General features: G+C 47.6%; 1 protein-coding gene across 1 annotated transcript; it reads left to right on the forward strand.

Moving 5' to 3' along the window:
- The first annotated feature begins 1,123 nt into the window (after positions 1-1,123).
- On the forward strand, positions 1,124-4,850 carry LOC125523666. Its single transcript, XM_048688724.1, has 5 exons — positions 1,124-1,587; positions 3,071-3,195; positions 3,272-3,363; positions 4,311-4,397; positions 4,556-4,850. Exons 1-5 carry the CDS (start codon positions 1,253-1,255, stop codon positions 4,670-4,672), a joined length of 756 nt encoding a protein of 251 aa, XP_048544681.1. The 5' UTR covers positions 1,124-1,252; the 3' UTR covers positions 4,673-4,850.
- The last annotated feature ends 8,187 nt before the right edge of the window (positions 4,851-13,037 follow it).

Here is a 13,037-nt window from a genome sequence, read left to right on the forward strand (position 1 = left end):
CCGGGGCGAGCAGTTTTGGCGTGAAAGAGCCGCGGGCCCGCCGAGTCAGCGACACTCGCCTCGTCGTCCTCACAACGCCTCGGTTTTCCGTGGAGAATCAATGGATGCCTAGGAGGTTTGGCTCCTCCTCGTCTTACTCCGCTCACTCTTCCTCCCGCTCCTCTTCCCACTCCTCTGGCTCGCCGGCGGTGTTCGGCGTCAAAGCCGAGCCCGCAGCGGAGATGTCGCTCGGCCGGCGCACTCACATCGCCGGCATCGTCATCACGAGGGCGGCGGGCGCGCCTCCTCCTTGGCTCCTCCGCGCTACGTCAAACCGAAGACGGAGCCATGGCTCACCGCCGTGAAGAGGAGCCAGGGCTCACCATCGTGAAGACGGAGCCAGGGCTCGCCGGTGGCGTCAAGGAGGAGCTCGACGACGCGGCGGTCTTAAAGTGGGCGCGTAACGACTGGGTACAGACGGAGTTGGAGCGCCAGCGCCTCACCTACGAGCAGTTCGCCGCTTGGTGCCGTGGCCGGGACGAGGGAGGCGTCGTCGTCCTCGACGACAGCGACGATGACGCGTCGCCACCACCGGTCCGCCAGGGCGACGCCGGGGAGGGGTCCAGCAGGGGTGGCCGCGTGAAGGAGGAGAAGGACGACGAGGACAACGGCGGCGGTGGCGGCGACGGCAGCGACTTCGCCTCTCTCAGCGCCTTATTCGGCCTGTAGTCGCGTTTTTTTAAGTATTTTATCTATGTAAGAAACTATTTCAGTTCGCCGAAGTAAATGCACCATTTCGCCGAATATTTGTCCCGTTCGCCAAATTTTAGTCAAAGAAATGTTTATTTTTTTTAAAACAAGCGCCTGGAGACGAACCTGGGGCGTCGGCTAGGAACCCCATCACCCCCAGGCCGATTTTACCGCCGGATCGCCCTCAGACGGCGATTTTTCGAGCCGTCTGGGGGCCAACCGCTGGAGATGCTCTTATCAAATGGATGGAGTATTTCCTTCTAACCAAACATGATAAAACAGAGATGATGCAACAGTCGAGGGTTTCATAATCTCTGTTTATGAACGTTCACTACATTGTAAAATCACATATAGCTCAAGTAGCTACGCGGCCATCCACGTCACTGCTTATGAACGGCCGTCTACATAAGAACTCGCCGCCTCCGACCTTTCTGCAAACCACTGCACCGCACACCACCTGCTCGATCAAATTACCCAGCGCTCGAACAACGCCGCTAGCCTGCGGCCGCCTCCGCCCCTGCCGATGAGCTTCCTCGCCGGGCGCCTCGCCGCCCAGGAAGGCGCCTACTTCCTCCAGGAGTCCAAGCTCGCTGCCGGCCGCCTCGCGGCGAAGCTCCCCGCGTCCGCTCGCGGGCCCAGGCCGGCGTCCCCGCCTCCTTCGCCCGACGTGCTCCCGGAGATCCTCCGCCACTCCGTGCCCATCAGGCCGACGCCGCCTCCGGCCGACCCCACTCTCTACGGCTCCACCCGCTGGGCCCTCCCACAGGGCGGCGCCGAGGCTGCCGGCGTGTCCCCCGACGTGATGAACCCGCTCCGCTCGTACGTCGCGCTGCCGCAGGCCACCTTCGGCCCCAAAAGGTTTGGCTCTGCTGCCTTCAGTTCTGCTCCAATTTTTTCGCTCACAGTAGCTTTGAAATCGGGTGCTTGTTCGTATATGTGTACGTTCTGAATTGGGGAAAAGTACACCCGATCATTCATGCTTGGATGATCAGCAAGGGATTACGCATTGGTGTCTATGGGTGATGCATCTTTTGATCTCTGAGAGCAATTGTTGGCTGGTTTGGACATATACCTGGAAAATCATATGTATCACTGATACACACATTGGAAGGAAAACGGGCATATATGAGCTTATGTGAGGTGCAGGGTGTGCTTTCATATGGAAACTGTTCAAAAAATTGATTCTATTCACTCAATGCACTGAGCTAGTATATGTGATTTTACAGGATCACTTCAGAATTTACAGGCTATACTCCAAACAGGTTTGCAATATTTTGACCAAATCCTGTCTGGTTTGGCTTCTAGAGTGGATTTCCACTGAAAAAGCTGAATCCCAACCAAACAGCCTCTTCCTGCCTTCAGTTTCCTAGCTTTGACCAAGGCACTTATTTCAGTTGCACATGGGGCGCGAAGCAGCCAAGAGATGCTTCTAGCAAGAAAACTGCCTTCCACGGAGCCCCGTTATGGAAACAAAATACCACCACACCCTCCGATGCTTCATAGAGCAGTTTTGCTGGCACAGCCAACCCAAAGTTGCTTCAAGTGAAGCCACAACCCAACCAAAAGGGTGTTGATTCTAAGTTTCTAACTGAATTTGTATCTATACTTGCTAAATCTCTAGCGACTTAAAGCATGTTGAGCTGAGCTAGAGCGATATAGAGATGTAACTGGAGTAAGTCAATAATACTGAAAAATCAATTATAAATTTCATTTGTAATTATCTTTCACTAGATAGTTGCAGTCAAGCAAGAAGCCAGTCACAAACCTACACTACTAGATCCATTTTATAAATCATGAATTTGAGACAATGTTCTTTTATTTGCAGCCTGCTTTCTATAATGTCGTAACGAGGGGTCGTTTAAAGTGGTCATTAATTTTTTTAGCATGTGCATAAGCACTCATTAATCATTATGAGTCCTCCAGGAATGCAATTTCGTATTTGCACATACCAGAAACAGAACCGTAAATATCTAATGGCTCAACCTTTGTACTAGTTGGTTAGAGAACTCAACTTGATACTAGAGCAAGAGGTTATGTGCTACCTCCTTCATTTATTTATTTTTATAAGATGAACACACTGTTTAAGATTAAAACTTTGCAACGTTTGATCAACAATTAGTTCTACGTACTGAGAGCTGCAAATGGTACCATGAGATTTTTAGCAGGAGTACTGCTTCCTAAATTTTAAAGAAAAACTATCTCTTCTCAGCATACCATATAGTAGTCCTACATACTGAGAGCTGTTCTGCCTGGCCATTCTATGAGATAACTAAGTTAATGCTGTAAAACTTAACTTGATGATTCATTTTCATATTTTTCTGTCTATGTCATGAATTTACAGATGGGAACTTCCAACTGAGCAGCCTTACTACTCGGCGGCAACCGCCAATGAGCGGCGACGTGATATGCATCCTCCTCCCATGGACCCTGAGAAGTTGAAGGCTGTAATTGATGGATACTCACAGGGTATGTAATTTTGCTAGAAATTTTTGTGTTGTAGTGTTGTTCAAGATCTGTTGTTCTCACCTTTTCATTGATGCAGTTGGAAAGGCATTTCTTGCTGGGACTGTTTTGGTGTTTGGAGGAGCAACAGCTGTGCTGTTGTACACGGCAAATAAGCTACAGTTGCATTCAGTAAGTCACGGAACTTGCTCTAGACTGAACTATACAAGAGTAAATATACTTCCCACCTTCAAGAAGAAGAAAAGAAATGCCATATCAGATTGCACTACAAATTCTAGGTTCTGTGGCTACTGCATGATCTTCACCTGTCTTGTTTGAGGTTTATGATTTGTATTCGAGTTTTGTACTTTCATTGTTTTCCTGTCTTTTTTTTGAGGGAAACAGCAGGACTCTGCTGTGTGTTTTTATTGATTTTCAAATAATGGGTACAAAGGTTTGTACAAAGGAAATGGAAAAGAAAAACAAAAGAAACTATACAAACCAGAGCCTAGAATGAAATATACAGCGGTTATATACAAACAGAGAAATTATCGGAAGGCATCAACTCAGGCTTCAAAACCTGCATAGTTTTTCCTGGTTGCTCTGTAGGTTAGCCAATGGAGCTCTTCTTTAAAGACTTTCCTGCAAGCATAGAGGCTAGGGGGTATTCTTCTGAAGATGAAACCATTTCTAGTGATCCAGATCGCCCAAGCTGCCAAAACAATAATTTCCATGTGGAAAGGTACAGCAAGGAGATCTTTCAAATAACTGATCTCATGCTGGATACCAAGGAAGTTAGGAGTCCATGTAGGGAAGAAGTTTTCCTGTCTTCAGTTTTTCATTGATTAATTTCCAAAATATGTGGTTTTCAAAATTGTTATGCTCCTTCAGCATCTTTTTGTTAATCACGTAGTCATTGGCATACTTAAAATGGTAAAGTACCAACTTGTGCCTATTCATATGTCAGTGTAGATAAAACCAACTTTGAATATTTTTGGATAAGCCGACGTCAACATACTAAACTCTGAGTATTTGCTATGAGCATCCTTGATAATAACAGTGAGCAAGAAAAGATGTGAAAGTCAAGACATCTAACTGGCAAATATCCTCTCTGAAACAGCACTGATATCCTCTTTCAGGTAGACGGTGTCAAAGCTAAAGGAAAAGACGCAGTGCAACCACATGCCGATATGATCAAAGAACAAATAGCTCCACTAAGGAAATGGGTAACAAAACTTGGGAACCCATCCTTTGTTTCTGGCTGTTGTATTGATCCTCTTGTCTTTGAGTCAGATTGTACTTCAGAGTTGGTCTTGCTCTGGTTTCTTCTGTTTATTGTACAGTAACACAATTGATATGCCATTTCCACGTACTGAAATTGCAGGCTGAAGACACGTCCCGAAAATGGCATTACGAAGCCGATAGAGAGTCAGGGGAGAAGTCTGTCCTTGTTAGAGAGCTTTCAAGAGCACTCGGTGCTAAGACGCGTCCGACGGATTGATCAATACTGCTGGCAACTGGTTGTTGTTGTTGTTGTAACCTGTAAGTCCACCATTGTGAAGCTCCTCACTTGTTTTACGTGCTTACCTTGTTTACATGTGCAAGACACCAAGACTACAAGGAATCAAATCAATGTACATATGTTACCCCTATATATATATTGTTATTGTTGTTGTTGTTGTTGTTGTTGTTGTTGTTGTTGTTGTTGTTGTTATTGAAGACTAGACAACCTATTGACCGCAAATTATTCCCAACAGGACTGTAGACTAGACAACCTATTGGATGGTATTGAAGAGGAATTCAACCAGTCAAATTGACTATGTAATTTAAAGTGACATGTATAATGCCTTCTAGCCGGATTGTAGATCGTTTGTCGTGGCGGACCTTTTCGCTTCAACCTCGGGACCCGACGGTTCGGAGTGTATCCGAATACCCTCTCGGTTATGTAAGAACCGGGGCATGCGTGGAGACCAGGCGTAGGGGTCATTAGTGCTTTATCAGACAAGTGTCCAACTAGTTATGTTATATTACATAGGTAGTAAGAAACATCTTCCAGGGAGAATAGTTCCGTTAAGGGTTCCTTTCCCTGGGTAAGCATGCCCTAAAGTGCATGTCCGGACTCCGATAAGAAGCGCAGAAAAAGCATCTGGGGGAAGATATGGATAATAAATAAAAGTCATCTTTTGTTCACCGACCGAATATTCCCTTAAGAACACTAGCTTTCGGCTTTACCCAGTCTGAGGTACACATCCGGCTGACCCGGCGGTAACAATCGCAGAGGTGCTCCCCTTATGCCTTAGCCGAATTAACGGGAACGTAGGGCATAAATACAAGAGCTAGGCAACCCATCTTGGTCAAAACTTAAGTCATATCGATGCATATAATGGTGAAAAAAGGTACATGCGGAAGTATAACACATGTGTTGGGCGTGAGGCCCAGGTAAATAATTTAAGCTTCTGTGAAAGAAGCCCCCAGGTATGGAGAGTGCGGCTAGCGCATCTGTGATGTACAAGTGAGGCACAAGGTAACTCTTGAAAGCCTAGAGAAATAATAAGAAAAAGAAAGAAAGGGAAACAAGACAGATGATGCATATGCGGAAAATGGACAAAGGGAGGGGACTAACATAGAGTCCGGTGCTAGGCGTAGAATCTTCGATGCCTGGCTGCGTTCCATGGGTTCGGCTCGAGTCGACTAGTCGATGCATCCCGCAGTCGGTATGCTCCACTGGTCAGAACTTGGTCGATAATGAAGGGACCTTCCCATTTGGGCTCGAGCTTGTTCTTTTTCTTATCCGACAGTCGTAGGACTAGTTCGCCAACGTTATAAGTTTTGGCCCGTACTTCTCTGCTTTGGTATCCGCGAGCCTGTTGCTGGTAAAATGCGAAACGGGCTTTGGCTACGTCGCACTCTTCCTCCAAGGTGTCCAGACTGTCCTGCCGATCGAGCTCGGCTTCTCTTTCTTCATACATGCGCACTCGAGGTGAGTCATGAATTATGTCACAGGGCAAGACTGCCTCTGCGCCGTACACCATAAAAAACGGTGTATATCCGGTACTACGATTCGGCGTGGTCCGCAACCCCCAGAGTACTGAGTCGAGCTCCTCTACCCAGTGCGTGTCAGACTCCGTTAAGGAACGCACTAATCTGGGTTTAATGCCGCTCATTATAAGACCGTTTGCTCGTTCAACTTGACCGTTGGTTTGTGGGTGATAGACTGAAGCATAATCGAGCTTGATGCCCATTTTGCTGCACCAGAGTTTTACCTCATCGGCTGTGAAGTTCGTGCTGTTATCAGTGATGATGCTATGGGGGACGCCGTAACGGTGTACAACCCCGGATATGAAATCTATCACCGGTCCGGATTCGGCTGTTTTAACCGGTTTAGCCTCTATCCATTTGGTGAATTTATCCACCATGACCAATAGGTATTTTTTCTTGTGGGTTCCCCCTTTAAGGGGTCCAACCATGTCAAGCCCCCAGACCGTGAAGGGCCATGTAATGGGGATTGTTTGGAGGGCGGTGGGTGGCATGTGGCCTTGATTTGCAAAGAGCTGGCAACCGGCGCAATGTTGGACCAAGTCCTGTGCATCTGCCCGGGCCGTTGGCCAATAGAATCCTGTACGGAAGGCCTTGCTTACAAGAGCCCGGGCTGCGGCGTGATGACCGCTGAGTCCGGCGTAAATTTCTACCAAAAGGTTCCGCCCTTCCTCTTCGGAGATGCACCTTTGAAGGACTCCGGTAGTGCTTTTCTTATACAATTCTCCCTCATGGACCCTGTAGGCATTGGATCGCCGCACTATGCAGCGTGCCTCATTTTGGTCTTCCAGAAGTTCCTGTCTAGTTAGGTAGGCCAGGAATGGTTCTGTCCACGGGGCAATAATGGCCATTATTTCGTGGGCTGAATGTGTTATTTCGATGGCGGAGCCTCCGATTGTGTCAGAGAGTTCGGTATCAGGTATTTTGGCCGGGTCCGGACTGTTGTTACCGGTGTCCCCTTCCCATGCTACGGATGGCTTGAAGAGCCTTTCCAGAAATATGTTGGGAGGGACCGCGTCGTGTTTTGCGTCGATGCGGGCGAGGATATCCGCCGCCTGATTGTTTTCCCGAGCCACATGGTGAAATTCGAGCCCCTCGAACCGAGCTGGCATTTTTAGGACGACGTTGCGATAAGCTGCCATTTTCGGATCCTTGGCATCAAAGTTTCCATTTATTTGGGATATCGCGAGGTTCGAATCCCCGCGCACCTCTAGGCGTTGAATGCCCATGGATACTGCCATCCGGAGACCATGTAGAAGGGCCTCATATTCGGCTGCGTTGTTGGAGTCCGTATACATTATCTGTAGTATGTATTGAACTGTATCTCCTGTTGGGGACGTTAAAACGACTCCAAGCCCTAGACCAGCCAACATTTTGGAGCCGTCGAAGTGCATGATCCAGTTTGAATATGTGCCATACTCCTTAGGGAGTTCGGCTTCCGTCCACTCGGTGACGAAGTCAGCCAAAACTTGCAACTTAATAGCTCGCTGTGGCTTGTAAGTTATGTCGAACGGGAGGAGCTCAATGGCCCATTTGGCAATCCGGCCCGTCGCGTCGTGGTTGTTTATAATATCGTTAAGTGGTACTTCCGAGGCTACCGTTATCGAACACTCTTGAAAGTAGTGTCGCAGCTTTCGGGATGCCATAAATACCACGTACGCTATCTTTTAATAATGCGGGTACCGTGATTTGCATGGAGTAAGGACAGTGGACACATAGTAAACCGGCTTTTGAAGGGGGAATTTGTGTCTGTCCACTTCTCGCTCGACGACGAGCACTGCGCTTACTACTTGATGAGTTGCCGCAATGTATAATAGCATTGGTTCACCAATGTTTGGCGCGGCTAGGACTGGGTTTGTTGCCAATATGGCTTTTATTTTGTTGAGTCCGGCCGTGGCGGCATCCGTCCACTCGAAGTGTTTGGTGCGCCGGAGGAGGCGATAAAGGGGTAATGCCTTTTCTCCCAAGCGGGAGATAAAGCGGCTTAGAGCCGCCACGCATCCGGTCAATTTTTGTATTTGTTTGAGGTCTGTTGGGGGAGCCAACTGTGACAACGCTCGGATTTTGGCCAGATTAGCTTCAATACCTCTACTGGAGACAATGAATCCCAGGAGCTTTCCGGCTGGTACGCCAAAAACGCATTTTTCTGGATTGAGCTTGATGTCATATGTCCGGAGGTTATCGAATGTGAGCCTCAAGTCGTCTACTAGAGATTCGACATGCTTGGTTTTGACGACCACGTCATCTACGTATGCCTCCACTATTTTGCCGATCTGGTTTGCCAGACATGTCTGAATCGTGCGCTGATATGTTGCGCCGACGTTTTTGAGCCCGAAGGGCATTGTGTTGAAGCAGAATGGGCCGTATGGTGTGATGAATGCCGTTGCGGCTTGGTCTGGCTCTGCCATTTTAATTTGATGGTAGCCGGAGTATGCGTCGAGGAAACACAATGAATCGTGTGTCCTGCGGTAGCGTCGATGATTTGATAGATGTGTGGGAGGGGGAAGGGATCCTTTGGGCAGGCCTTGTTAAGGTCCTTAAAATCGACGCACAAGCGCCATGATTTGTCCTTCTTTGGTACCATCACTAGGTTTGCTAGCCAGTCCGGATGTTTTATGTCTCTGATGAATCCGGCCTCCAACGGCTTGCCTTCAAACGCCGAAGAGCCTGCTTGACTGGCTCGAATCCTTTTAGGATATTTAGGCTGTGCTCGGCTAGCCTGCATGGGATTCCTGGCATGTCTGAAGGGTGCCAGGCAAAAATGTCTCAGTTCTCGCGTAGGAACTCTGGCAGTGCGGCGTCGACATCAGGGTTTAATTGTGCCCCGATGGAGGCTGTTTTTGTAGGGTCCGTTGGATGGACTTGGAATTTGACTATTTCGTCCGCCGGTTTAAAGGAGGTGGACTTGGATCTTTTATCGAGTATCACGCCGTCCCTATTCATCGTGGAGCACAACGCAGTTAGTTCCTCGGCCGCTAGGGCTTCGGATAGTGCCTCGAGGGCCAGTGCAGATGTCTTATTTTCGGTGCGGAGTGCTATGTCCGGATCACTAGCCAGAGTGATGATTCCGTTGGGCCGGGGTATTTTGAGCTTCATGTACCCGTAATGGGGTATGGCTTGGAAGATTGTAAACGCCTCCCGCCCTAATAGAGCGTGGTATCCGCTGCTGAACGGGGCCACTTGGAATGTAATTTCTTCGGACCTGTAATTATCCGGCGTGCCGAATACCACATCTAGTGTGATTTTCCCAGCACAGCGTGCTTCCTGACTGGGGATGATTCCTCTAAAGGTTGTGATACTTTGCTCAATGCGGCTCCAGTCTATTTCCATCTTTTGAAGAGTTTCCTCATAGATGAGGTTTAATCCGCTGCCGCCATCCATGAGTACCTTGGTGATTCGAAAGCCACCCACAATTGGACTGAGGACCAGTGCGGCTGGTGCTCGGGCTGTTCGGAATTTGGGTTCGTCACTGGCATTGAAGGTAATAGCCGTGTCACTTCAAGGATTTATTTCTGCTACGTGGCAGATTTCGGCCATGCTGCGGAGTGTTCGCTTGCGTCTATTATTTGACGCGAAGGTCTCAAAGACCGTTAACACCGTATTGTTGTCCACGGGATGGTGCTCTGTGGTATTTGGGAGGAGTAGATCCTCACCACTTTTAGCCACCCGTCGGAGTATCCAACATGCTCTAAGGCTGTGCATTGGTATTGCATCCGCTGTACTATGAATTTTGCAGGTCCGTTGAGCCATCCCTCCAGTACGGTTCCTTGCCCCGTAGAGGGCTTTTACTTTTTGGTAGTTAACCCAGGTGTATTGTGATAATGCACCCTTTTATTTCGGACTGGGTTTGTATTCAGGGCCGGATTATCCCAAAATTTTATTTCGGTTTTCCAGGCGCTTTCCATCGCACAGTACTTTCGTACTATGGACACCAAGTCGGCAAAGCGTGTAATTTCGCGGTGACTTATGGCGTTGAGGATTCCCTTGTCCGTGCAATTATTACAGAAGAATGAAATTGCGTCTTCCTCACGACAGTCCTTTATCCTGTTCATGACCAGGAGGAATCTGGCCCAGTAATGGTGTACTGTTTCTTCGGGCTCTTACCTAACTTGGGATAGATCGCTTATGTTTGGGTGGATGGGTGGAATTGAACCCGAATCCTCACCCAATCTGAGACTCAGGGGCCAAGGAGTTTCCGAACTCGGAAGTTTGAATTCTTGGATGTTTTCCAATAAATTTAGCCCGCTGCCTGACTCTAGGTTCAGGTCTTGAGTGACTTCCTCCCCTCCGCGAGTATCCGGCTTGGAGGGATCGGGAATCCGGACATAGCTAGTCCTTAAGATAGATGAAGGGTTGCCGCATTGTTCCTCCACCACTGCAACGTGATGCGTGACCTGGGGAGAGTTGATCTCTCTCAGATCGGGTTTAGGCCCAATCTGATCGTAGTCTGTAGCGACTCCCAGGGCGGCGATGTGATCCAAGAGCTCGTTCAGGGAAGAGAGCTCCATTGGATCTAGCTGCTCGACGAGTTCCGAGTTGACGTGAAGATTGCTTTCGATGACCCGAGAAGTCATCGTCAGTGCAGCGACCGAACAGGCGGTCATAAGAAAATCACCTAGCCGGAGAGTTTGGCCGATAGCCAAAGCTCCCTCAGCAACAGTGCCGTCTTTAAAGACGGGATGAGACATCCTTCCTGGTGGCGACGGCACAACGGAACTCTCAATGAAAGCACCAATGTCGGTGTCAAAACCAGCGGATCTCGGGTAGGGGTCCCGAACTGTGCGTCTAGGCCGGATGGTAACAGGAGGCAGGGGACACAATGTTTTACCCAGGTTCGGGCCCTCTTGATGGAGGTAAAACCCTATGTCCTGCTTGATTGATATTGATGATATGGGTAGTACAAGAGTAGATCTACCACGAGATCAGAGAGGCTAAACCCTAGAAGCTAGCCTATGGTATGATTGTATGTTGTGGTTGTTCCGTTGTTGTCCTACGGACTAAAACCCTTCGGTTTATATAGACACCGGAGAGGGTTAGGGTTACACAAGGTCGGTTACAAAAGAGGAGATATCCATATCCGTATTGCCTAGCTTGCCTTCCACGCCAAGTAGAGTCCCATCCAGACACGAGACGAAGTCTTCAATCTTGTATCTTCATAGTCTAATAGTCCGGCTGTCCGGAGACCCCCTAATCCAGGACTCCCTCAAAAATCTTCATCGGTCAAACCGCATAACGATATACGTTGTTCCCTTTGTCATCGATATGTTACTTCCCCGAGATACGATAGTCCGTATCTCAATACCTAGTTCAATCTTGTAACCAACAAGTCTCTTTACTTGTTCCGTAATGTATCATCCCGCAACTAACTCATTAGTCACATTGCTTGCAAGGCTTATAGTGATGTGCATTACCGAGAGGGCCCAAAGATACCTCTCCGACAATCGGAGTGACAAATCCTAATCTCGATCTATGCCAACTCAACAAATACCATCGGAGAAACCTGTAGAGCACCTTTATAATCACCCAGTTACGTTGTGATGTTTGGTAGCACACAAAGTGTTCCTCCGGTATTCAGGAGTTGCATGATCTCATAGTCATAGGAACATGTATAAGTTATGGAGAAAGCAATAGCAGCAAACTAAACGATCATCGTGCTAAGCTAACAGATGGGTCTTGTCAATCACATCATTCTCTAATGATGTGATCCCATTAATCAAATGACAACTCATGTCTATGGTTAGGAAACATAACCATCATTGATTCAACGAGCTAGTCAAATAGAGGCAAACTAGTGGCACTCTATTTGTCTATATATTCACACATGTACTAAGTTTCCGGTTAATACAATTCTAGCATGAATAATAAACATTTATCATGATATAAGGAAATATAAACAACAACTTTATTATTGCCTCTAGGGCATATGTCCTTCAGTCTCCCACTTGCACTAGAGTCAATAATCTAGATTACATTGTAATGATTCTAACACCCATGGAGTCTTGGTGCTAATCATGTTTTGATCGTGATAGAGGCTTAGTCAATGGGTCTGCAACATCCAGATCCGTATGTATCTTGCAAATCTCTATGTCTCCCTCCTTGACTTGATCGCAGATGGAATTGAAGCGTCTCTTGATGTGCTTGGTTCTCTTGTGAAATCTGGATTCCTTTGCCAAGGCAATTGCACCAGTATTGTCACAAAAGATTTTCATTAGACCCGATGCACTAGGTATGACACCTAGATCGGATATGAACTCCTTCATCCAGACTCCTTCATTTGCTGCTTCTTAAGCAGTTATGTACTCCGCTTCACACGTAGATCCCGCCACGACGCTCTGCTTGGAACTGCACCAACTGACAGTTCCACCATTTAATAAAAACATGTATCCGGTTTGTGACTTAGAGTCATCCGGATCAGTGTCAAAGCTTGCATCGACGTAACCGTTTACGACGAGCTCTTTGTCACCTCCATATACGAGAAACATATCCTTAGTCCTTTTCAGGTATTTCAGGATGTTCTTGACCGCTGTCTAGTGATCCACTCCTGGATTACTTTGGTACCTCCCTGCTAAACTGATTGCAAGGCACACATCAGGTCTGGTACACAGCATTGCATACATGATAGAGCCTATGGCTGAAGCATAGGGAACACCTTTCATTTTCTCTCTATCTTCTGCAGTGGTCAGGCATTGAGTCTGACTCAACTTCACACCTTGTAACACAGGCAAGAACCCGTTTCTTTGCCTGATCCATTTTGAACTTCTCCAAAACTTTATCAAGGTATGTGCTTTGTGAAAGTCCAATTAAGCGTCTTGATCTATCTCTATAGATCT

This window comes from Triticum urartu, chromosome 7 (genome assembly GCF_003073215.2).
Source record: "Triticum urartu cultivar G1812 chromosome 7, Tu2.1, whole genome shotgun sequence".
NCBI classification, from domain to species: domain Eukaryota; kingdom Viridiplantae; phylum Streptophyta; class Magnoliopsida; order Poales; family Poaceae; genus Triticum; species Triticum urartu.

Bases quoted from the DNA above. Each gene is read 5' to 3' on its own strand.
- LOC125523666 (XM_048688724.1), top strand. From the start codon at position 1,253: ATGAGCTTCCTCGCCGGGCGCCTCGCCGCCCAGGAAGGCGCCTACTTC. The intron at 1,588-3,070 runs GTTTGGCTCTGC...ATGAATTTACAG, and splicing joins GCCACCTTCGGCCCCAAAAG to ATGGGAACTTCCAACTGAGC. The intron at 4,398-4,555 runs GTAACAAAACTT...CTGAAATTGCAG, and splicing joins TAGCTCCACTAAGGAAATGG to GCTGAAGACACGTCCCGAAA.